The 27,304-nt window shown below is 37.7% G+C and overlaps 1 protein-coding gene across 1 annotated transcript in view; it reads right to left on the minus strand.

Annotated features, from left to right (window-relative positions):
• Positions 1-581: 581 nt before the first annotated feature.
• Positions 582-27,304, minus strand: part of LOC112045448 (apoptotic protease-activating factor 1) — a 38,949-nt gene continuing 12,226 nt past the window's right edge. Inside the window, exons 3-20 of the mRNA XM_052884942.1 lie at positions 26,108-26,335; positions 24,775-24,983; positions 23,250-23,544; positions 22,477-22,709; positions 21,335-21,893; positions 20,612-20,802; positions 19,519-19,636; positions 18,796-19,303; positions 17,954-18,295; positions 13,744-14,005; positions 13,223-13,372; positions 11,887-12,178; positions 10,558-10,897; positions 9,628-9,941; positions 7,864-8,001; positions 6,031-6,287; positions 5,110-5,280; positions 582-4,641 (exon numbers count right to left, since the gene is read on the minus strand). Of these exons, the coding sequence (XP_052740902.1) occupies positions 4,479-4,641; positions 5,110-5,280; positions 6,031-6,287; positions 7,864-8,001; positions 9,628-9,941; positions 10,558-10,897; positions 11,887-12,178; positions 13,223-13,372; positions 13,744-14,005; positions 17,954-18,295; positions 18,796-19,303; positions 19,519-19,636; positions 20,612-20,802; positions 21,335-21,893; positions 22,477-22,709; positions 23,250-23,544; positions 24,775-24,983; positions 26,108-26,335 (4,770 nt within the window). The 3' untranslated portion in view covers positions 582-4,478. The remainder of the gene's footprint in view (positions 4,642-5,109; positions 5,281-6,030; positions 6,288-7,863; positions 8,002-9,627; positions 9,942-10,557; positions 10,898-11,886; positions 12,179-13,222; positions 13,373-13,743; positions 14,006-17,953; positions 18,296-18,795; positions 19,304-19,518; positions 19,637-20,611; positions 20,803-21,334; positions 21,894-22,476; positions 22,710-23,249; positions 23,545-24,774; positions 24,984-26,107; positions 26,336-27,304) is intronic.

Consider the following 27,304-nt stretch of genomic DNA (forward strand, 5'->3'; position numbering starts at 1 on the left):
TGGTCACAGAACCGTTTTATACCATAGATGTCATTTAAGTTTTATATTCTACTTTTTTTACCCGCGAATCCCATAGAGTAACTAATTATGGAGATGAATCGCACCCGAATTCACCAACAATCGATTTTTGGGAGGGATTAGGGAAACTCACATACCGAAAATACTAAACACCAATCAATATATTCTGTGTCCTTACACTCTACAACTACAAACTTGATTCGCATTACACACACGTATAATTTTGACACAGTTTGTAAGCCATGCAACTACACAAACCTAAATTTTTAGGGAGCTCTTTACACAATGAAAAGAATTTGAACAATGAATCTTTAATTTTATAAAATCCGTTATTATAAACACGTTAGTTCGTGATCATAAACTTTTGTCAGAGATCCTGATAACGTCCTCCGAGGCAGGTCCTACGGTAATTAGTCTGAGGCGCACCCCGACACCACAACGTAGAGGAATTTAGGTATTAGGATACAACCAAGATACAACATAGAAGGTTGAAAATGTCGATATTTTGAAAAAAAATAATAATAATGATATTAAGGAATACGTTTTAAATAAAAATAAAGCAATCAGAAAAAATGCTTTTATTTAAGAATGTAAAGAGATGTTTACAAAATAATGTTCCATCTAAAATATCTAACATTTTAATTAATATTGCGTGAATAGTTACATCATATAAATCACCATAATAAATCATTCATACACCATATAAATCATTATATAAAGTTTTTATTTGTTCTATTTTCGGAAGATATGATACAAGTCATAATGATAATTATTAATCTTATAAAAAATAAAATGAACATTACTTGAAAAATAAAAACATCTGTGTTGTCATATTAAAAAAAAAAGAATTTGTAGCACATTAGGAACAGATAAAAATGCATTAAACATTGAGCATTTCAGAATTTCTTATACTTAATTACATTATTAAATTTTAGAATACTTTAAAATCATTTTCCTACAATTTGTTTCACTTAACAATAGAATCAAAACCTTGGAGCAATGAAATTAATCAAGTTGTAACTTTTTGGTTTAATTCTAACTGCAGCCTGGAATGTCTATTCTATTGTTATATGAAATAACTTCATGCCCTAAACTTACAAATACTAGGTTATAACTTAAAAATTCAAATCCGACATCAATAGCACCATTACAAATAGTTTGATACATGAAATACATATAAAAATCTCATTTTATACATTACTATTTACAATTCATGACCAAAATGGCACAACTCATAAAATAAACAAAACGACGTAATACTTTTTTTTAACAAAGCAGCAGTTGCGAGCAACTTGTAATTTCGAAATTAACACTGGTTAAGTCTGATCTACAAACACAGTACCGCCAATCTATTTAATGCTACGGTATAACGCCGTAGAATCCAGTAAGAAAATGTATAAATTATTCCAGATTAGCACAATTCAACATTAGTTTACATCATCACTTATCTTCAGATGAGATCACTGTTAAGCAAAGTTTAAAAATATATATATTGTAAATTTGAGCCCTCAATTTTGTAAATATACTCATATTTCATGATGACTGGTGTTCATAAAAAAGCTAAATGAGAAGTGCCACTATATAGAAAATATCCACGTATTATACTTAATGTACAATAATAATTAATCAATAAAATAAAGGCATATTGGTGGGAGACGAATCTAAAGTTCATATTACGTAAAAATGATAAAACGCTTACAAATTAGAAGTCGATGTTTAATATGTTTACTACTTTCTAATTAAAATTGTGCGTTTACCATTACGCTTATAATACATGTCCATTAAAAATTGTCGTACCTTTATGTAAATACATATATTCATAATTCTTAATTCTTATTTAATAATAAAAATAGGGGAATTAAGTTTACCAAAAGACAAAGTGCAATGTATTATACAAGAACTCATTGATAAATATGGTAAATAACAAATATTTTATAGTATTAGACATGTTACGTGCCTACAAATCACCGCAAAAAATAAAAGTGATCCGAATTTAACTACTCCACCGAGCGTACAAATGCACAATGTTTGTGTTGTACACATTATATTTTCATGTATTTTTTAGTTTTGTCACTTCCTGAACACATACCTCGACAATGTAGACAATAATTAGGTATTATTTGTCGAAATAACTTTCGTTGTTTACTATGTGACTAAATGACATTAAGACAATTAGCCACTTTAGTTCGCCTCAGGTTCGTCGCGCTAATGACATATCGAATATTATAAAATCTTGGTAAATAATATGAAGTGCACATGTATACCAGATTTCCCCTATTAACCGACTAAATGTATACAGAAGACGGAATTTTGACATAAAAGCGATTTTAAAGTTCGCGTACAACCAAGTTGGCCATAACACATGGCCATTGAAAACTGCAAAAATGAAATTAAGCCACTTTTGAGATGGGAACAATATTTGATTTTTTTATGGTAGTAGTAATATTTAGTTATTAAATTTACTTAGAAATTGAACAGATTATTTGAATATTTCTGTTTAGAATCGTATTTCAATGTAGATATTATAAAATAAAATTTCGATACAAAGAAATAAAATTGTTTATGCCATAATTTAATAAACTGTGGACGGTTTAAAAGCGAAACGATTTTTTTAAATGAGTTTTCTCGACATTACAGGAAACCCTTGTTGTACACGCTCTTTATTAAATATTTATATTCGTTGTTGTAACATTTTTTTAAATTTAAAATAAAAAAAAAACGATAATTAAATAAGTGCTGTCATTGCTAAAAGTGATAATAAGCATATAAAAAAAACAACTTTTTCTATTATAAAATGGCAGTATTTCACTAAAAAGTGGACTAAAATTGTTCTAAAATAGTTATTAAGATCACGGGATTTGTATGTACATAATAAAAATATCACTCCTACAGAGAGCGTTTAGTACTTATTTATAAATCTCAAGGTTTTCATTAAAATAATTATTATTGTTATTGATATAAATTATTAACTACTTTGATAAGTATAATAATTGATCATTTTTGTCCTAAATTACGTATTTATTTAAATGCAATTTACAACACGCTATTTCACTATAATTATTTTAGAAAAATATAATGATTTTCCAAACTTTAATCTCAATTCCATTAGTACATTTCCTATTCTATATTATTTCACTCGAATTTTATCACTAAGGGTTGCCACTTTCTAAAAATTCTCATATTAATGTGATAAGATCAAAATCAGTCAAGTTCTTTATACTTATTCTATTGGCAACCCCAGACTGGTAATATATAGTAATTCCGAGATTATTTCACTATTCCATAAACGAATTAATTAAACTTAAATAAACCTATTATGCAATTTATGTAAATGATAATTTCGTTGAGAAAATCGATTACAATTTTTCAGTATTCACAACATTTTCAAAAAAAATATTTTCAACTTAATTATACAATTATATATTTTACTAGCTGTACACCGCGGTTTTACTCGCATGTTTAAAGCCTAACGTTATTATTGTTAATCTTGGCTACCATACAAACTTTCCTGCTTTATAACCTTAACTGACATGAGTTTGTTTAATACGTTTTGATGCTTAAACCATTAAACCGATTTTTTTTATCTCCACTGGAAAGATACATTATAGGCAAATAATATAGGCTACAACTTATATCCGTATTCCCATAGGAACGAGAACTACGTGGGCAAAACCGCGGGAGGTCCAACTAATATTAGTATTGGTACATGATCCAAATATACCACCATCTGTTTATTAGAAAAAAGTTAGTTAAAACATATATATATCAAGTGGTTAAAATTCTCTCTTCTCTAAAGTATCAATAATATCAACAGCTAATTGTGGTTTATAATAGTTTGGCCAGATTTTCAGAAAAAATAAAAATATATATATGACCACTGAAAAGTACTTAGAACACTCAAGGATTGGCCAGAAAACTATGGCTTTAGTTTTTAAAAGTACCATTAATTAATAAATTTTTTGTGACTCTTTTTTTAACGTGCCGCAAACCGTGGCATCTGTTAGTTTGAATATAAAATTCTTTTCATCCAATAAACAGATGGGTGAAGAACTCTTTTCATACAATAAACAGATGGATGAAGAACTCTTTTCATCCAATAAACAGATGGTTGAGGAACTCTCTTCATCCAATAAACAGATGGATGAAGAACTCTTTTCATCCAATAAACAGATAGGTGAAGAACTCTTTTCATCCAATAAACAGATGGGTGAAGAACTCTTTTCATACAATAAATAGATGGGTGAAGAACTCTTTTCATACAACAAACAGATGGGTGAAGAACTTTTTTCATCCAATAAATAGATGGGGTGAAGAACTCTTTTCATACAACAAACAGATGGGTGAAGAACTCTTCTCATCCAATAAACAGATGGGTGAAGAACTCTTCTCATCCAATAAACAGATGGGTGAAGGTGTTTTCTAATTCAAATCTTAGTTTGAAATAATAGTTAAAATATGTGCTACGTATTGCAGTTGTTCAATAGGTTCATTATGTGGACATGCCCAGCGTTGTCAACTGTCACGAAGTGTGAGAAGTTCTCGTCGTGGCATATTTGTTTGGCGCTCATACCGGACAGTTTTATACAGGATAAGATCTCCTTGCGTTTAGAACCTTCTTTGTAACTGAAATGTAATAAAAAAAGAAACTCAAGTACATTAATTAGTTGCTGACTGACCGATGAGATGGAACTTTATAGCAGTGGGGTGTTGCTTTGTTAACCGGGGTATGCACTCTAGTTTCAAAAGTGCTTGTAAACTAAGCCTTACATTGCCCGCCACGAGATATTGTGTTTGTGAAGTTAGCAACAAATGACTGCGCAATGAATCAACAACGGTACAAACGGCGCAGGCGGGGAGTGTTCGCGTCTGTACGAATGCGTATGATTCCGCAGCTAACTTCACTCACAAACATAAAGATCCGTGACGAGCACTGTAGTTTTTTTTTTTTAATTATGGTACGTTACAATATTAACTATCTTTGTCATTCTGACAAAAATAGTCAGTTTGACGTTGAAAAAATAGCATTTCACACAGCTCAATTGCTCAATGCACGAAGCCAACAAAAAAATTTAAAAAGTGTATGAAGCTTACGTCTTTTTCTTCCAATTGGCCTTCCACATCTGTTTGGGGTCGAGTCCATTGTCTCCAAAGAAGAAGTTGGCAGTCTTGTTTGAGTCTGAGCTGGACTTGTTGGTGGGAGTGTCGTTCCTCGGGTCGATGGGACTGGTGACTGGAGTCACCACATTCCACCCACCTGGTTTACTGTGGAACAAATTGTTTTCCAATTAAAAGGGATTCCCTGGCCATGGCCTACCATAACCACCCGGCAATTTACTTTACTTAAAAGTCTTGATAATTTTACTTTAATATCAATATTATAGTATTATATATTTATATATTATTACTTTATCAAAAACTGTTTGACATTATTAATTCATTTTTAATTTGTTTGTGACAAGCAAAGATCGTTGACCATTCAGCCTGAGTTTTATGACACTTTTTCAAGATAAGATTGTTTTGTTTGTTCGTTTTCTTGTTTTTTAAGCTTGTTGGTAACAATAAAACTAATACAACTTCAGATGTTACTTCAACACTTTGTTACACCGGCGAAATTTTTGAACAAGAAGAATGATAAATATAAGGGTTCTATTTTTGTACTACGGACGTTCGAAACCCTAAAAAATATTTTTTTCTTTAAGAAATATACTTTTATTAAACCAGATCCTTATTTATACATCATATTATCATCTCCATATTCGGCAGGGTAACGTCGGCCCAGGTATGCCTGGGTCCGGGGCCGACGTTGTATTGGCCGATGGGCATTCCCCTTTATAACTCACTCTCTGAGCTCACTAGCTGTGTCACGCAATTCTATGCATGTACAGAGGGAAGGACTGAGCGAATAAGAAGACTTACACGCGGGGCATCACTACCCCCCCCCCCCCCCCGGCCCCCGCGGACCATCTTGAGTGTTACGAACGAATTTGCCATGTTATAGTGCAGACAACTCACTTCCACATCCCTTTGACGTTCCTCGTGCGTATGACGTAGGTGACGTTCCACCACACCACCTCCGTCGCCATGGTGACGAGCACGAGCGGCGGCTGCGACTCGTCGTCGAAGCTCGGCGGGCTCAGCGTTGCAGCCGACGGCGAGTGCATCGACGAGCGGTACAGCCGATCCGGTGTAGGCGAGAACGAACAGTACTGCACTTTCGTCTTGTGGTGTTTGAGCAGTTTCAGCTGACGTTTGTTTGGGACGTTCCATACCTGTAATTGGTTGATGATGTTAGTCAAAGTCAAAATTCATTTATTTCAAATAGTCTTAATTTACAAGCTCTTTCGAAACGTCAGGTAATAATATTAAACTTAAGATAATGGTGATAATAATCATTCGAAAACTTAAAATTAAAGTTAGTAGGGTTCCAAACGCGCCTTGGTCCGAGAAGAGCCCACAACTCAGCCAAGGTTTATTTTTTTTATTCATCACCATTTTACAAACTTATTTAAATATTATAATGTTATATATCCCCTCTTCTACATAGTGATAGGCTGATGATGATTATTTCCTAAAAGTGAAATTACACTTTTTCACAAATCCCGCGGAAACCATAGATTTTTCTGGGATAAAATAATCCTATGCGTTAAACAGGGTAGAATCTATTGACGTTCTAAATTTCAGCACAATCAGTGCACTAGTTTCGCGTTATTGTACTAGCGGGCGACTGCGACTTCGTCCGCCTTAAGACCTCTTTAATCCGGCCCTGTCGCAAAATCTGTTCATTGCGGACATCTACTTTTTATACCTCGATACCTCCCTGCCAAATTTCATCTTTGTCAAGGGGTTATCGAGATTTCCTGATGAATGACCTTTCGTCTATACTAATATTATAAAGATGAAAACTTTGTTTGTATGTTTGTAAGTTTCTATGTTTGTTTGTTTGTTTGTTTGTTTGTTTGTTTGTTTGTTTGATTGTATTGAATAGGCTCAAAAACTACTGGACCGATTTTAAAAATTCTTTCACCATTCGAAAGCTAAATTATCCACAAGTAACATAGGCTAAATTTTATTTTGGAAAATAATAGGGTTCCCGTAAGATATTTGGGTTTTTTGGACACAAGGTGTAAAAAATCAACCAGAAAAGTTACTTATTTTGCGTACGCTACCTAAACTATAAAAGATAGAACCATAAAATGTTCAAATTAATTGTAATCTTATAAATATCTACAAAAAAGTCCGCGACCATTTTCTTATTTAAAAATCTTGAATTTTTTAGTTTAGGGGTAGGGGTGGGGTAGGGGTAGGTAGGAGTAGGGTAGGGGTAGGGTAGGGATAGTTGAAAGTTTACATCGACTTTAACGCGGACGAAGTCGCGGGCGTCGGCTAGTATTTATATATTAAGATTAGAGGGAGGTGTTGGGAGGAGCTTGACTCTGCGTCGTTTTAGGTTCTGCGATGAGCAGTTCCACCATGGCGCGCGTGCCATATAACATACTCATATCACATGTGACATACCACAACGTCACCCGAGTTGAGCCCCATGGCGAGTATTCCTCGGTCGTGCGCAGTTCCACCATGTCATGCGTGCCACATATGCCACATACCACACATCACATATCACATACCACAACGTCACCCGAGTTGAGCCCCATGGCGAGTATTCCTCGGTCGTGCGCAGTTCCACCATGTCATGCGTGCCACATATGCCACATACCACACATCACATATCACATACCACAACGTCACCCGAGTTGAGCCCCATGGCGAGTATTCCTCGGTCGTGCGCAGTTCCACCATGTCATGCGTGCCACATATGCCACATACCACACATCACATATCACATACCACAACGTCGCCCGAGTTGAGCCCCATAGCGAGTATGTTCCCGTCGGCGGTGAGCGCGCACGAGTATATCCTGTTGTTGAGCTTGTATTCCTGGATCGTGCGCAGTTCCACCATGTCATGCGTATTGAGCTCGAAAGTCTGAAAATAATAGATGTCACTAGCAACTATCTGTAACTTTATTTTTCTTATATTTCTATAAATATTTATAATTTTTATTATTAGTTAGTTCATTAGGTTGCCTGGAAGAGGTCGCTTGTTAGCGATAAGGATAGCCTTTTTATGAATTTTAATAGAATTTAATGTTTTTTGCGCTGTACAATAAAGTGTATTTTCAATTATCATTTCAATCTCTAATATTTATCATAATCTAATGTCTAGTGGTAGGAATAGGCCATAGCTAGTTACCGCCATAGACGTACCGATTTAGCGTTCCGGTACGATGCCGCGTAGAGACCGTCAGAGGTGTTGTTTTACCAAAAAAAAAATTAAATAACAAACCCAACTGCATAAAATATAAAAACTAAAAAGAAATAGAATAAAATGGGTACGGAACCCTATAGATTTAGAGAGATCCCGATTAGAGAGGAATAATAAAGTCAGTTTAGTCAGAAAATGGATTTTATTTCCAAAAATAATTTGTAAAATAAATCGAAATATTTTTGAGTGCGTCTTCTCCTCCCAAGTGAGTCGGGTGGGGGCACAGGAGTGGCGTGCACTTCATACATGCATTAAAGCATTGCATACCCTAACAAATGTTTTGGTAATGCTTAAACAGTATACTCTTTCAGTTTGATAAGTGCATACCCTGATCTACAACCATATGCACGCCCCTGGGTACAGACATCCTTGCCCGGGGAGGGCGCGGAGGGGGAACTTGCTTGATAATCAAAATAATCCTTTATAATCCTGTTAGTTTAGGCGCGCTCTACTAGATGGCGCTGTGTATAAACTAACTCACGCGCACGTTTAGCTTCCTGGGGACCTTAAGTACTCCGCGTCAACAGTCTACATGCGTGAGATATGCAATTATAAAACCCACACTGGTGAAAAGTGTTATTTTTGTAGACACATATCGCGAAGCGGTATGTGTTAAGAAATCCTATAATCTATACTAGGTTTGTAACATTATTAAGCGGAATGATTTGTTTGTATGTAATATGTTTTAAATAGGCTCTGGAATGAACCAATTTTGAAAAAAATCGTTCACTGTGGAGAAGCTACACTATCACCGAGGCAGTGCTATAGGCTATATTTTATAGTACACCCGTATTCCTATTTCCTACGGGAACGGGAACCACGCGGGTGAAACAGCGCGGCTAATAAAATATGCCAGCATAATAATATATTACTATAATACTTAGTAGTAGTACTATACTTAATACTTATATTATAAATATAATCATAAATACAAAGTTAGTGAGGTTGTAGGTAGGGGTAGCTAGGGGTAATCTCTGGATCTACTAAACCGACTTTGAAATCTAGTTTACCAATAATAAGCTACGTTATTTGTGATTACCAGAGCCTATTTATAACATCACGCTACGACCAAAAGGAGTGGAGCATCAATGAAATGTGTCAAAAACGGGAAAATTAATTTACTTAGTGTGATCGATTAAAGTTACCTCAGTGATGATTTCGACCACTCTCACTGTTGAGCTATTGAGGCTCAGGATTTAGAAATTATACATTCCTAAACTAAACTGATTAAATCGAATCATAACGGGCATGCATAATAAATAAATTAATAATAAAAAAAGCTATTACCTGAAAAGATAAATTTGCCATGTCACATATAACGAGGATATTTTTTTTGAAATCAGAACAGGAAATGCAGACATCTACTTGACTATAGTTAAGAACGCTTGACAATTTCAAATTCTCATCCCATAGCTTTATAGACGCGTTCGACTCTATGGTTATCAGGCCAACGTCTTGTATCCAGTAACAGTTGACCAATGAGCTAGCGTTGCAAATCACTTTTTTTTCTCCATTCGAAAAATGGCGGTCCCTAGAAGTGATGCTGGAATCGCTTCCCGAGCTGGATATCCTGTCTGAATGGTTTGACTTGCTTGATATTCCTGAAAACAATTGTTCTTCTTAGATCTGGTATTAGAATTTAGCTCTGTTAGTGTCCGTTCAAGCTTTCGGTTTTGGTAAGGGCCTAGTGTATAGGCAAAACAAAGTGGCTCGGGGAACCCTTACAGTATCTGTTTGTTGTCTGTCGGGGGCCTTAATTTTTTTTTCGTGTTGAGTAAGTGCCGATGTCTCCATGTGGGACCACTACGGCGTCACCGGGGGGTTTGGGCGAGCGCAGAAGCATCACCTGATGAGACCCGAAGGCTGAAATAAAGATAGAGGACGGAACGACTCTAAGAGCGTCTCCTATGAGACTCGGACTTCGGCTTAGAGGGAAATTCGAGAGGGGGTAACCATGACCTGAGTGAATCAGTCCGGACGCCCCCAAGATCGCGAGTTAGAAAACCTACGTCCGGGTGACGTTAGATATCGGGGACCTCGTCTTCGCCGGCGAAGACGCTGTGTAGTTTGTGGTTGTGTTGCCCGGGATAGCCATGATATCTTTGGTGATGCTGTACACGTCCATGATATCTTTGGTCGCTTTGGTGCGGATGGTGTGTCACCTCACTAAGCTGGAACTCTGGGCTGAAATTTTTTATTGAAAAAAGAAAAACTTACCTTTTATGTCATTCAAAATTTCTTGTGACCCCAGATTAGTGTTGCCCCGCTGCAGCATCTCCGGTTTCCAGTCACCACTATGCGTCGCCCTATACGCCATCAAACACCTGCTTCTGCCCGCGACTATCAACAGGTTGGGGCTCACAAAGCTCATGTACTGCACTGCGCTGTACACGTCCATGATGTCTTTGGTCGCTTTGGTGCGGATGGTGTATCTCCTCACTATGCCCGAGTGTAGGCCGAATATGACGTATTGGTTGCATGGCGATATTTTGACGGCTGTTATTTGCTCGTCTGAGTGTGTTGATATCTCCGATACTAATTTCCCTCCGCGCATTATCTGAAATGGAAACAATTGTAATTTATATTGTGTGCTGACTGTTGGATCAATTGATTTTATTCGGCTATTAGTCCGAGAGTTGGTCGACATTTTTTAATCCAGCTCTGTCTTGTCCAGTAGACCTAAAATGCGCGCCACGACCTCGTGAAAACAAAATGACGTCAGCACCGAACCAGAAATATAGCTCACTCTTTCGTTGCGATGGGACGCACGAGGGACCGATATTTCCAGTTCGGCCTAATAAAACTTTAACTAACTTAACCTACCTGTAGATTTCTATAACTTATTGACTGATTATTGACGTCCAGTGCTGGACATAAGCCTATTGGAAGGACTTTCAAACACAACGGTCCTGAGCCACCCACAACCAGCTGGTTTCTGCGATACGTTTGATGTTGTCAGTCGAGCTGGTTGACCAATCCTGCGCTTTCCTTTGTGGGTTCACCATTCTAGCACCTTGGGACTGCAAGTTTTTGGGGTACAAAGGTGCTATTTTTATAAATATATTATATTACCTGTATATTGTTTTAATCATCGACAACCGCCAACAAGGACTGAGTGACTCATTTGTTGTTCCCATTGCATATGCCCTTCAAGTGGTGGTTGCAACGGTGCATTTGACAAACTCGTTGGTTGACGAGGTGACAAACGACTGGTGCCTCTTCAGAGTGCTGTTAACGATCTTACTATAGGCGTTGTTGATATCAGTCAGTCAGTTGTTGTTTTATATTTTTAAAAGATAAAATTACCTGTATATTATTTTTATCATCGACAACCGCCAACAAAGACTGAGTGACTCTTTCATTGTTTCCATTGCATATGCCCTTCAAGTGGTGGTTGCGACGGTGCATTTGACAACCTTGTTGGTTGACGAGGTGACAAACGACTGGTGCCTCTTTGGAGTGCTGTTAGCGACCTTACTATAGCCGTTGTTGATGTCAGTCAGTCAGTTATTGTTTTATAAGTATTATAAACAGATAAAAAATTACCTGTATATTGTTTTTATCATCGACAACCGCCAACAAAGGCTGAGTGACTCCTTCGTTGTTCCCATTGCATATGCCCTTCAAGTTCAAAGGTTTTAGTGCATGTCTGTCCAGACTCATGGTGGTTGCGACGGTGCGTTTGACGACCTCGTTGGTTGACGAGCTGACGAACGACTGGTGCCTCTTCGGAGTGCTGTTAGTGCTGTGTGCGTTGGGCGGCGGCGGCGCGTTGGGAGTGTGCGGCGACAGAATGTTGATGAAGCTGGCGTCGAACTTTGTTGTTAAGCGGACTTTGCTGTAAAGTTAATATAATATTGTTTGATAGCGATTAAATATTCATATCATATTTAAGTGCATAATACTCCATTTAAATACAATGACTATTTTTGTATCAATAATGCCTTTCAGTTTTATCATAATGAAAAAAAAATGTGTATTCAATGTATTATAAAAAAACAAAGTGCAATTCAATGAGTTATGGTTGTAACAACATTTCAAAAATTGATTATTTTAAAACATCCCGTATTTCCAAACACCTACCCATTTGCCGCGATGCCGTTATGCGGCTAGTAGTAGTCACTATAGACTAAACTAGGTCAAACTAAATTATTCACACTTATGAAAGAGAATTAATAATCAGGATGTTTAATTTTTTTTCATAAATGAAATTCTTGTTTTTCGCTAGCGTGAGAATTAACTTGAGGTCATTTTTAATGTTGTTAAGGGATTTCTAGTATTAGACTAATAAACGTCGGGGAAGGTTACAGACGGTGAAACTAACACGGTGTATATTCAGATTGGCTTGTGTGATTTTCGTAATACTCCAACCCAAAATCAGCTTTCTATTTAAAAACTAGTCTAAACAGCCTATTGATGCAGTGGATACTGATCCTTTTGCATCTAACGCAGTGGGTTCGATACACTGTTCATGTGATGTTTTATAGTATCTGAGTGTTCAGTTGAGTACCCGTAACAAAAATACATAAACACTTACTAGTTTTTTTATTCTCTACAAGTTAGGCGTTGACTACAATCTCACCTGATGGTAAGTGATGATGCAATCTAAGTTGGGAGCGGGCTTACTTGTTAGGAGTAGGATGAAATCCACACTCCTTTCGGTTCCTACACGACATCGTATCGGAACGCTAAATTGCTTAGCGGGACGTCTTTGTCGGTATGGTGGTAACTAGCCACAGCTGAAGCCTCCCAAAAGTATGTGTTAACGTAAACTTATAATACATCAAGTTTGCGTCCGATAGTCTGCCGACTGATTGCATGAGATAAACAGAACAAAAAAAAAAAGTTTGCGTCCGAGGTTAAAGAATATAACACAGCGTACCCATTTTTCTGTGTGTTGTGCGAGATGTAGGCAGCATCCAAGTACCACACCTTGGCAGTGTTCTCCACGCAGCCGGTGCCGGTGAGCAGCACGTCCGCGCCGGGCTCGAAGTCGTCCCACACTACGCTCACTGCCATTGACACTACGTTCCTGGAAAACAGCATGAACATTTAGTGGTTTGACAGTGGAATGCATAGACGTTGCAGGGGCGCCCCCAGGGTATCATTCACGCGCACAGTGTCGAATTCTCAAACGTACAGTTTAAATTCGACACGCACGCACGGTGAATTCATGGAATGCTAAGATATATGTCTCAATGACCCACAAATATCGTGGCTTTCTAGTGGTAAAAGAATTTTTAAAATCAATTTAGTAGATCCTGAGATTAACCCCTACGACACCACAAGCTTTAACTCTTTTTAATATTAGTATAGATATATATTGAGAAGGATTGATTTTCTGCGTCATCCAAAGTAATTTTTCTAAAGAAATGGGGATAAAAATTATTTAAACACACTTACCCTCTCTTGTTTTCCAATTCGAAAACATACGAATTGGTCTTCAAATCGACACATATAACGCGACTGTCGTCCGTGGAAACAAAAAGCAGCGTGCCAGACTTATTGACGGCCATCGATATAAAGGACACATTCTCTTTGACCATGTCACTGGTCACCACAGTCTTGCTTTGACAACTGTTGCTGTGTTGATGGAATCTACGCGACATTTGGAACTCGTATTCTGTGACCTCCCTCTGTTTGAGGCCTAGGATCCTGTTGCTATCTGAAACCAAGTGGATAACTGAAGTTTTCAGAAACTATAGAATTATACTTACACTATACATACACACATACCTATTTAGCCCCAAAGTATTTATTTATTTACTTAGCATCAAAATCAAAATCAAAATCAAAAAATCATTTATTTCAAGTAGGCTCAGTTTACAAGCACTTTTGACACGTCAGTTGACTATTTGTAAAGATTCTACCACCGGTTCGGAAGGCAGGTCCTGCTGAGAAGATACCGGCAAGAAACTCAACAGTTGCTCTTTTGAAAAAGTCATACAGTATTATAATTTACAATTGATAACAATTACTGTTTACATTTCTTATAGTTTTACTTCCTGTGTGAAGGTGGAAGCTGATCCAACGGCCTCCAAGCATCTTTATCATTAAGGAACTCATCAATGTTGTAGTACCCTCGACTAAGTAAATGTTTTTTAACACATTGCTTAAAGCTATGCATTGGCAGGTCCATCACAGTCTTGGGGATCTTATTATAGAAGAGTACACCCAAACCTACAAAAGATTTTTTTACTCTTTGGAGACGATGTGCAGAAATAACTAACTTATGCCCGTGTCTAGTAAGACGTGGGTTTAGATCTCCTTTTCGTTTGTACAAATTAATATTTTGTCTTACATATACTATACTGTTATATATATATTGACAGGCTACTGTTAGTATACCTATTTCTTTAAACTTTTGACGAAACTTACAAACTAATACAAAATCTTAGCATGCATGTCACATGGGGCCCTGTCAGTAACAGTAGAGTCGGCATTATGGATACTAAGATAGCAGATTTTATCATGTACTAGCAGGTGCCCGCGACTTCGTCCGCGTGAAAATCGATGTACATTTTCGACGCCGTCACCCTTCTATTTATATTTTCGTATGTTTTATATATAAAAATTCTCTATCACAAACTCCCAGCCGAAGGCCGGGCTACAATACGGTGAGCGGCCGAAGGCCGCGCGTTCCGTTTTCTGTGCATCGGAAAAATGCCCAGCCGTAGCCACGATCAGAGGCCATATTACAAATCCCCGGCCGAAGGCCGCGCTTTTTTTTGTTTGGATAAAATACCCAGCCGTTGTCACGGTCGAAGGCTGTATCATAAACTCCCGGCCGAAGACCGGGCCACAATACAGTGCGCGGCCGAAGGCTACGCGTTCCGTTTTTCGTGCTTGGGTAAAATGCCAGCCGTAGTTACGGTCGAAGGCTGTATCACAAACTCCCGGCTGAAGGCCGGGCTACAATACGGTGCGCGGCCGAAGGCCACGCGTTCCGTTTTTTGTGCATCGGAAAAATGCCCAGCCGTAGCCATGATCAGAGGCCATATTACAAACCCCGGCCGAAGGCCGCGCTTTTTTTTGCTTGGGTAAAATACCCAGCCGTAGTCAAGGTCGAAGGCTGTATCATACACTCCCGGCCGAAGGCCACGCGTTCCGTTTTTTGTGTTTGGGTAAAATGCCCAGCCGTAGTTACGGTCGAAGGCTGTATCACAAACTCCCGGCTGATGGCCGGGCTACAATACGGTGCGCGGCCGAAGGCCACGCGTTCCGTTTTTTGTGCATCGGAAAAATGCCCAGCCGTAGCCATGATCAGAGGCCATATTACAAACCCCGGCCGAAGGCCGCGCTTTTCTTTTGCTTGGGTAAAATACCACGCCGTAGTCAAGGTCGAAGGCTGTATCATACACTCCCGGCCGAAGGCCACGCGTTCCGTTTTTTGTTTGGGTAAAATGCCCAGCCGTAGTTACGGTCGAAGGCAGTATCACAAACTCCCGGCCGAAGGCCGGGCTACAAAACGGTGCGCGGCCGAAGGCCACGCGTTCCGTTTTTTGTGCATCAGAAAAATGCCCAGCCGTAGCCACGATCAGAGGCCATATTACAACCCCCCGACCGAAGGCCGCGCTTTTTTTTGTTTGGGTAAAATACCCAGCCGTAGTCACGGTCAAAGACCCTATCACAAACTCCCGGCCAAATGCCGGTCTATAATAAAGTTTACGTACAAACTTTCAACCCCTGTTTCACCCTCTTCTGATTTTATTTTCGCTATAAAAAGTATTCTATAACCTGCCCCGTATTATGTTCTCAAACCGTGCTAAGTTTCATTTGAATTCATTCAATAGATTTAGTGTGATGCCCGGTCAACAAAAAATAGGGACAGACAGACAAATAATCGAAAAAAAATGTTTTTGAATTCAGTATCGATTGTATAATGCCCTATGATATTTTTTTTTTAAATTAATCAAAAAGTTGTGTAATTTGACCTGTTACAGTTTTATAATAAATATATAGATAAGTATTTAATAGCTATTGCGCCAAATTCGTGCTCTTTTTATAGTAATAAATCTTGCATAACATTATACGATAAAAAAGTAGACAATGTGACTATTTAAACACAAAAAGGATTAATCAGTTTGAACCTGAACTTTTAAGTAGTTCCTGAGATTAGTTTCGCGCGTTCAACCAAATAAACAAACAAATTAGTCAGTTGAGTATAGAATATGTGCCTTAATGTCGATATTACACAGTTTTAGTGGAAATCTCGTTTCTCCAAATAACGCCTGCGAATCAATTTGAGCAATCCGGTTTTTTCAAGATAACTTTTTTCTATCTGTCCGATTTTAATGAAACAAAGCCTATTATGTTGCCCTGAACTTTGCTTAATCTATTTGTGAAATCCGCGTCAAAATCCGTTCAGCAGAACCAGAGAATAGCACGAACATACAGACAGAAGGACAGACAGACAGACAGGCAAAAAAATAAAAAAATATATTTTTGTATTCTATTGCTCATTTCTAATCGCCCTAACTTGATTTTAGTTAAATTTGGTCAAAGTACAGACACTCGATTTCTACTCTTTTATTATAGTATAGATAGACAATGCTTGAGGGAATTAGCAGACTGTTGGGAAGGCGCCATGTACACCTTGGGTTACATTATTGGAGTTTTAGGAAGGATCCCTAATTTTTTTTTAAATAAAATATAGCCTATAGCCTTCCTCAATAAATGGGCTATCTATCACTGAAAGTATTTTTCAAATCGGACCAGTAGATCCGGAGATTAGCGCGTTCAATCAAACAAACAAACAAACAAACAAACTCTTCCGCTTTATAATATTACTATAGATACAGGGTGTTGTGTAATTAATAGATAAAACGGAAATGGTAAATACGCCACCTTATTAGCTATAACTAATTTGAATAGTTAAAAAAAACCCTAAGGTGATCAAGTTATATTCTTTTTGCGTATTTTTGACCATGTCACTGGTCACCACAGTATTGCTGTAACAACTGTTGCTGTGAAATTTTATGGATGGGTAACTGAAGAAAATGAAATTTATTGTGAAATATAAATTTTAAAATATCTGATCTACATAAAAATGAGGTTCCACATCCCAAAATATATCTTCGTGGACCCAGCTGTTAATGAATTTAAATACTTGGGCCGATATTTCACATCTGACTTAGACCATCAGGAAGAAATAAAATGCAGAGTTGGACAAGGAAAGGCTGTATTTAAAAAAAATGTCCAAAGCCTCATATAACCCCAAGATTCCTTTCCCCACAAGATATCGCGTTCTAAAGTGTTATGTTTGGTTTTTTTTTTATTCATAATAGACTTGCGCTTGACTACAAACTGGCCAATTTTGCTTTGACAGTTTTATGATTATTGGTAAAGAAAATTATATCTAAAGGCCTTTAAATATAGTCCAATATTCAATAAAATCCCAAATTCAGAGCAAATTCAACCTTAAGAATTGAGTATAAGGTTGAATTTGCAAATGCGACTATTTGAATCGAGTGCCAAGAAGTTGTGTTTGGCACTCATAGAGTGGGGACGTTTTTTGGTTGCTTATTGTGCAACTACTTTTTAATAGGAGATCAATGTTATTTAAATAATACTAAATGTTCAAAGTGGAACGAAAAAAATCAAGTAAACTTACCAGGTATTGTAGCCAAATCCAAGATTGTCTCATTCTCTTTGAACACCTGCCGTTCTTTGGTCTTCAAATCGACCAGTTCCAAAGTATGATGACCATTTGTAGTCGATACTATGACTCTATTATCATTATTGCACGGAATGCATCTCAGTATCTCCTTATCTCTGTACAAATTGTCTAAAAGATGTAAGACTTTGCCTGATGTATCGTATAAGATGATCATTTTGAATGTGTTTGTTATAAGAGTTTCCTCGTTATTAGCCCATCGGCAACTTATGAATGGTCCCAGGTTAGGTCGTATGGTCACACTGCTCGGGTAGTTATTGTTGTATGATTCTTCTGTTTCTGTAAATCAATTTTTTGTATTTTTGTGTGAATTATTTATACCCAGCACCTCAGTACATTTATATGTTTGTTTGTTTAGAGTATACTACCAGATGCCCGGAAATTCGTCCTTGAAATATTAGTACGCAACCGTTTTCCTTAAAATATATATATGCCATTGCAGATTTTTTCTGTAGATCTATAAAAGATTTATTCCACCATGCATTATGTTGTTATATCTCGAAGACATTATGATAGAAAGGTAACTAGACTTTTTTCAACACTTCCAGCATTAATTATTATATTTCTACGAATTTATAAAAACACCTTAACAAATAAAAAAATCCAAAAATTACTATCTATTAATGAAAACCGGTTAAAAGTCCATTTACTACACGTCATCAATGTACCACAGTTTAATGAACCCTTCCGCTGACAGTGACGCCACGAACATTGGGTTGGTGGACACAATCCGAGTCACGTAAAAGCACAAACAGCTCTACTACTACTGCTCCACGTACCTTCCTCAATGACGTCATCGACCACGTCCTGCTCCACGTCATCGATGTACCACAGTTTGATGAACCCGTCCGCGGACAGTGACGCCACGAACGGCGGGTTGGCGGGACACACTCCGAGGTAATTGATAGCACAAACATCTCTACTACTACTGTTACACGTACCTTCCTCAATGACGTCATCGACCACGTCCTGCTCCACGTCATCGATGTACCACAGTTTGATGAACCCGTCCGCGGACAGTGACGCCACGAACGGCGGGTTGGCGGGACACACTCCGAGGTAATTGATAGCACAAACATCTCTACTACTACTGTTACACGTACCTTCCTCAATGACGTCATCGACCACGTCCTGCTCCACGTCATCGATGTACCACAGTTTGATGAACCCGTCCGCGGACAGTGACGCCACGAACGGCGGGTTGGCGGGACACACTCCGAGCCAAGTGATAGCGGAGTCCGTGCTTTGGATCTGTTTCCTCAACTTGTTTGTCGCTATGTGGAAGAACTGAAAAATACATTTAGTCAATGCTTACGCTTAGATCTGCAGGTTAATTGTTTGTCTTGGTGTAGGATTCAAAACGTGAGCCATTGCATCTCATTAACTTTATGATGGTTATATCCAACAGGACCAAATTTGGTAAGATCCAAATATAAAATAACAGATAATTAATTTAATAATGGACAAGTACCTACAAAACTATAGAAGTCAAATAATCTCACCATGATAACGCCAGTTAAAGTCCCGATGAGCACATAGTCACCGAGGAAACACACTGCTGTGATAGTTTCTTTGACATCAATGGTGGAGTGCTTGACCTCTTCCACATTCTGTTCATGTCTGTAATATAGAGAGGAAAATCTTAGGAGACAAACTCCAAGAAGAGTCCTGGACTCTGACACAGGATTAAGGAGATCGTATTGTTAATTGTCCAGCAAAATTTCGATACCTGTTCTAATATAGAACTTCAAAACAATATTAGTGATGTTTCGAAGCAATGCAATATTTAACAAAAATCAGAACTTTAAAATATTAATGACAGCAGCTACAGCATTAACAAACTGATTTAATTCAGAAAAAAATTCAATATTCTTTATCTTTTTTATTATTTTTTCGCTCTTTATTAGAAGAGCAGTGATAGCCCAGTGGCTATGACCTCTGCCTCCGATTCCGGAGGGTGTGGGTTCGAATCCGGTTCGGGGTATGCACCTCCAACTTTTTAGTTGTGTGCATTTTAAGAAATTAAATATCACGTGTCTCAATCGGTGAAGGAAAACATCGTGAGGAAACCTGCATACCAGAGAATTATCTTCATTCTCAGCGCGTGTGAAGTCTGCCAATCCGCGTTGGGCCAGCGTGGTGGACTATTGGCCTAACCCCTCTCATTCTGAGAGGAGACTCAAGCTCTGCAGTGAGCCAAATATGGGTTGATGACGACGATTGCTAACGGGACATCCGGTATAATATAAATCTCCAAACCAACGTGCATAGGCGGAAATTAAACATATACTTTTTGGGACAGCCTGTATAGCGTCGCAGCAGCGATATACTCACACAATAACTATGTTGTTTATTTTACTACCCGCTAAAGATTGTTTTATATATTTTCTTTCCTCTTTTTGTTTGTTATTTAATATATAATAATAACCAGTGCACAATAAATCCAACTGTGGTTTGTGTTGCTATGGTTAGGCTTAATTTGTACCTATTTTGTAGAATAATAATTTAAAAAAAAAATTAAATAAACCAACGGAACTCTCTTCACGCAAGTTAAACTCGCACTTGTCCTGTTGTTTAATGTGCAAAAATACTTACAAAAATTCAAAATACAGTTCATTCTTGGTGCTCCTCTCCTTAGCATCTTGCCACGCTTTGGTATAGAGGATCCCTTTGGACTCGTTCTGCAGGATGCTCTGCACCAGGTCGGTGCAAGGGTACCTGTGCAGATCTATGCCACACCTACTGAGGAACTCTCTGATGCTGAATATTAGGGTCTTGTCTAGTTCCTGAAAAGCATGATTACTATTACTATTTTGTTGAAAAAATACCATTGGTGTTGAATCCGGTCCCTTATTTGGATTGTTGAAAAATTTTTATTAGAAGTGCATACTGATCGAATCACAATTTTAAAATTATCTTCACTTTTCAACTAATCTCGAAAAAAAAACAGATTTTTTTTTTCCGAAGAAACTCGAATGGGCTTCAAATCATTTACTAAACTTAAAAGTTTCCTTGAGCAATATGCATTTGAATTATGAATCCTATTAATAAGCAGTTTTTGAGAATATTTAAATTAAGTTTATGTATATTTTAAAACATATTATAAATACTCCCATCAATTTATTATGAAACATGGCTAAAAATCATGTCATACAACGTCAGAGTAAGCTTAACTATTTTAGAATCCTTAGTCATGAGCTGGTTCTTGGAACGCGGCATCTAAAGTTTGGACGACGACGTTATATCACGTGAGTTACATGTTTCATAATGAATTAATACGGATAATACTCACGATAGTTTAAAGTCTAAAATACTTACATCATTAGCTATATGGTTTTCATATTTCTGTAAATCGTATATAACGTCAGCGGGCCCAGTGAGCCTAACTTTGTTGCCCAAAAACTTGAGATCCAAATACAGTCTGTTGAACAAACTCCATTTATTGTTCAAATTCTTCGTCCTCACCAAATGATAACCAATATAAAACGCTATATAATCATCATCGACAAATTGCACTGGGACGTCATTAACATCATTATAATTGTAACTTTTCAAAAAATCTGAATGCAACTTCTTCATTTCTCCTTCATTGGGACAAGATCTTAAATAATTCATAATTATATCGTGTATTTCATATAAATAACTTTGTTTTTCTTGGTCATATATTTGTGTTATGAGTGATTTTGTTCGTAGTTGTTTCATTATGATTTCCACATTTGGGACATCTTTGTCCCATAATTTGCTTAAAACTCTGGCTGAGACTTTCACATTGTCTGGTAGTACGCACAGCATCTTGAATAGTGGCAGGATGTCCGGTTTTAACGAGTTGATGCATACTTCTATTGTTTTCATTGGGTTGTCATTGTGCCGAGTTAAACTGTTAACAAAATATTTTTTTTAATCAATTCAAAATATATATTAAAAAGAAAACTTTCATATAAATACTCTTACAAAGTCTTACGAGACATTTTGTCAGCCCATGTTCTTATTAGTATGGTACGGTATTATGGAGTTTTGTGACTATGGAAGCAGTTATGAAGGGTTTAGACTCTAGATCTTCAATTGTGCATATGTATTTATTACCTATTTTCTACCTATATATACCTATATACATACCTATATATATATATATATATATTATAGATATCATGACAACCCTTCGCTAGATATCCTAAAATCTGCGTATAAATGTAATGCCGTTTCTCTAAACGTGGCAAAATTTTGCCAATTGAAAGTATTAAAAATACACACCTCATACTTTGACGGTTTAGGGTCTGGACCCATGAAACCTGTTACTGTCCAAAGCCACCACTTTCTCAGCTCTACATTTATTTACCATACGTGCATACTGACAAATCCAGAGCATTTCTCAAACAAGGTATACTAGTCTATCACAGACTCTCAGTCCGTTATGAAATGCCTAATTCTAGCCAATATATAAAATATATTTTACTACTCACAAAAACAAATCCTTCTTCTCCAGTTTGCTCAAATAATAATTCCAGTGTCGAGTCCCATGGATCAGTTTCTCCTTGTTCTCAGCCAACTCAGCACCGATCAGCGCTATATGGAAGGGGCTGCCTTTGCATATCTCGTGCAATCTCTTCGCTTGTCTGGGCAAATGAGACACGTCGACGTCTAGACACGACGCGAATAGAGCGAGGGATTCCTCTTCAGAGAAATGGTTTTCTACCTGAAAAATATTTTTAAATTAGTTTATTTTATTTTAAAGGGAAGAAATCTTTATGGTAATTAACAAAGTTTTCAAGCTTAATGATAGGCACAGTCATCTGTCAATTATCACACGCAATTTTTATGCTGATAGACTGCACTATTGATCTGACAGATATAAACCTCATTTTTTGACACTAAGAGCATGGCCATTTATATCTGAAAGTGGTCCTTAAGGTTTTAACATCATCAAATCCACAGCACGGTAGATCTAAGCATCATATCACCTATAAGAAGAGATGTCTGGTCAAGTTAAAGGAACATTAAAATCATTGAAAACTCGTCAATAAATATCGAAAACCACTTGATTTAAAAAGTTAAACTTTTGGCAAGGAGTTTATAGTTAGAAGACATACGCTAAGAACAGATTTTGCGGCAGGGCTAGATTAAAGAGATCTAAGGGCGAACGAAGTCGCGATCGTCCGCTAGTCTTCTCTTGATGCGTGACCCTAGAGGCCTAGAATGTCTACTGACAATATACTGAAAATGAGTATAAAAATACCTTAACAATTTGCGGATTGAAATTAGAAACGACATCAGTATCCCTGGTTGTGACCAATATCCGGCAGCCAATATCAAATGCCTCCAGGCATTTCTTCTCATTCAGCTCATCCAGCACAAGCAGTGCATCTTTGAGCTGTGGCTCAGAGAACAGCGTCTTGAGCCTGTCTCTCAACTCCTGGCTGGACAGGTCGTAGCTTGAGAGCGAGTCGCCGTTTGAGCAAATACTGGACATTGATATGGTTGGCTTCATGTGTGAAATGTGCAGGGATAGGGATGACGCTTTGCGGTATAATCTGAAATGAGAAACATATTAATTATAAAAAAAAAATAGTGTTTTCGTTCGAAACCTACTAATATTATAAACGCGAAAGTTTGTATAGATGTTTGGATGTTTGTTACTCTTTAACGCCGCTACTACTGAAGCGATTTGGCTGAAATTTGGAATAAAAATAGATTTAACTCTGGATTGACACATAGGCTACTTTTTATCCCGAAAAAAATGCATGGTTTCCCGAGATTTGCGAAAACTGATGATTTTGATGATATGACTGTTTGTTACTCTTTCACGCCTCGACTACTGAACCGATTAAGCTGAAATTTGGTATTAAGATATGATAAATTATAGCCTGGATTAACATATAGGCTATTTTTTATCCCGGAAAAATCCATGGTTCCCGAGGGATTTGTGAAAAACTAAATTCCACGCGGACGAAGTGTTACATAATAGAAAAAGACGAGAACATATTTTAAGCGAGCAATTCTATCGAGCGTTTTGGCAAGCATTCTGGCTAGCAGATTTGCTTGGAATGGAAACATGGAATAGAGCGAACGCTAGAATTCTCAAGATGTTCGTAGCAATATTTGGCTATATGCTTGGCTCGGCTTGTTCTGTTGAAATGAAAATTAAATGAAATGAAAATTTATCATTTTTAGTTTTACAGTCACTGATGTGGCTGAGACCTTTTAAGTAAAAACCTGTGTCAGAAGGTCTCGCTCTTTCTTAATAACAAATTTAAACTAAGCGCGGGTTTATGTGCGTGAGTGTGAGCGTGTGTGAGTGTGTATGAATTTGTATTCGATGTTGTACTTATGTGAATGTAAAATTATTTACGAATTTTTAAGAGATCTTCGCTTTAATCATCATATGCTCTTGCAAATACGAAATAACTTTATTTCTACAGTTAGTTTAGTGGATAAATATTTATTTGTTGGTTTATTTTACTGTATAAAAGACAAGACTGTTTTTTATATTGGGTCGCTGCAAATACTGTTTTAGAAGTAACCATACGCAATGCAATAGTATTTGTTCTTTTATTTATCATACTAAAGTCATGTTACAAATATATGCTCAAGTCTATCAGCACCTTATGCTGAAATGAAATTGCCTAGAAAATGAATATTCACTCTTGACTTAAAAAATACAGTAGAAAAACGTTTTGTTGCTTCGAAACTTCGAAATGTTGTACTGTTAGACGATAGTTTTCTATTTAACATGGTTTTTGTAAAACAATCAAAATACTCACTTATTCTGTTGTGCAATAATGTCGTCCTCAGTCTTACAGTCGCTGCAGTTGAGCCAGAACATGACCCCGGTGAAGTCTGACGTGATGAGCAAGGGGTTGCTGCGCAGGACACTGATGGTCAGGGCCGTCTTGCCGCAGCCGGACATGCCGTGGAGGACTAGGATTTGGTGGCGATTCATCGACTTTAGTTTTACTAGCACATCTCGCTCCTGAAGATATAAAATAATTCAATCGAATTTCATATTAATTAAATCATCATCATTATCAACCCATATTCGGCTCACTTCTGAGCTCGAGTCTAATCACAGAATGAGAGGGGTTAGGCCAATAGTGCACCACGCTGGCCCAATGCGGATTGGCAGACTTCATACACGCAGAGAATTAAGAAAATTTTCTGGTATGCGTGTTTCCTTCACCGTTTGAGACACGTGATATTAGTTTCTTAAATTGCACATAACTGAAAAGTTGGAGGTGCTACCCCGGACCGCAATCGAAACTACACACCCTCCGGAATCGGGGTCGGAGGTAGAGGATCCATTGGGCTATCACAAACTTTGGTTCTTGGTACGAACGTTAGACTGCTCTTCGACGTGCAATTGAGTACTTCGTAGTTCGTAGAGCCGATGAACATTGGAAATGCTGGAATGGCGAGCCCCGACCTAGACTAGGTGTACTAATGACATCAAGCAGTTAATAGGGAACCGCTGGAAGCAAAACCCTGGTGTTTGGAAATCCTTAAAATAGGCCTATGTCCAGCAGTGGACGTCCATCGGCTGTTAATGATGATGATGATAAAACTGTAATCTATCTAATAATATTATAAAGCTGAAGAGTTTGTTTGTTTGAACGCGCGAAGAACTTTTCAGTGTTAGATAGCCCATTTATCGAGGAAGGCTATAGGCTACGTATTATCATGCTAAGACCAATAGGAGCTAAGCACCAATGAAGAATGTTTCGAAATCGGGGGATTTTATTCTATTGAAAGCTTACACTGGGTGCGCTGCGTAAACGGTTAAAGTTTCGCAAGAATCATGTATGACAGAATTGTTTCCTTTTAAAAGTTTTAAAAAAGAGTCCGCGACAGTTCCCGCGCGATTTGTAAAGTCGGGGGCGTCCACTAGTAATAAATAATCTAATAATAGCCTCAATAGCTCAACGGTAAGAGCGGTTAGACTCATCACCGAAGGGTGGTGGTTCAATCCTCACGCCGTTTGTCTATTGTCGTACCCACTTCTAGCACAGTCTTTCCCGACTAGTTGGAGGGAAATGGGAATATTGGTCATACTATAAATAAAAGAAATGGCAAATATTCTTTTTAAAAAACAACTCTTACCAAAGACAACCTTCTAACAAAATGGTCCGGCAGCCGAGGCACGTCTCCTCTACTGAGGTTGTCCTCAAAACTGTCTTCAATCATGTCTTTATTGTTCTCCACCGCCAACTTCTCCCACAGCCACTTGTAGTCTTTCGCCAGACTGTCCACGAACGCATTGAAAGCGCAGTTGTTGCCGCTCTGCAGCAATGTATCGAGGAGATACCTTGTACGATCCACGCGATCTGTCTGTTGTTCATACAAACAATATTACATAAACAACAATAAGGTATTGATTAGGGTACATTTCGATACACATGTATTTTCAAATATCATTTATTTAAATTAGGCTTATTTTATAAGCACTTTTGAAACACCAAGTTATGTCATGATAAAATAGTAAATTAATGTACAGGGTGCTCGGGAGTATTTCCCAAAACTTCAAGGAGTTGACGAGTCCACTTATAGGAGCCGAACTGCATAACTAATATTAATAAAAAATAAAAACTTTTTATGATTTCATACAAAGTAGTTCAAATAATTCCGACTATCCATGTAACACACGCAAAGTATTGTGTAAAAAAACGGTCAACAACGTCTAGTTGATTATAAGATATATACCTAATCTAAGTTCGTTTTACTCAAAAATGAGAGACATTTTTGTTCGTGAATTTGGGAGTTATACTGGTCTTGATATAATTAGTCTGAGTTTGTTAACTCAGACTAGTTACATAAAGACCAGTTAGTGGGTTGTTATCTATATTCAGCTCAATGTTGAGCACGAGTCTCCTCTCAGAATGACAGGTGTTGGGATAATAGTCCAACACCTGTCATTCCCAATGAGGATTCGGAGACTTCACACACATTGAAAATTAAGAAAAATCTCAGGTAAGTTTGCATGTTTCCTTACGATGTTTTTCGTGATATTTAATTTTTTAAAATGCACATAACTTAACAGTTACAGGTGCATGCCCAGGAGCGGATGGGCTTTTTAACTCACGATCTCGGGGGCGCCCGGACTGATACACTCAGGCCAAAACACCCTTCCCGAACGGCCCTCTAAGTCGAGGCCCGAGTCTCAGAGGAGACGCCCTTATAGAGTCGTTCCGCCCACTACTTTCTTCTGCCTTCGGGCCCCATCAGGCGATGCTTCTGCGCTCGCCTAAACCCCCCGGTGACGCCGCTGAGGTCCCATAAGGAGCCTACGGCACTTACACA

This window comes from Bicyclus anynana, chromosome 13 (genome assembly GCF_947172395.1).
Source record: "Bicyclus anynana chromosome 13, ilBicAnyn1.1, whole genome shotgun sequence".
In the NCBI taxonomy this organism is placed as follows: domain Eukaryota; kingdom Metazoa; phylum Arthropoda; class Insecta; order Lepidoptera; family Nymphalidae; genus Bicyclus; species Bicyclus anynana.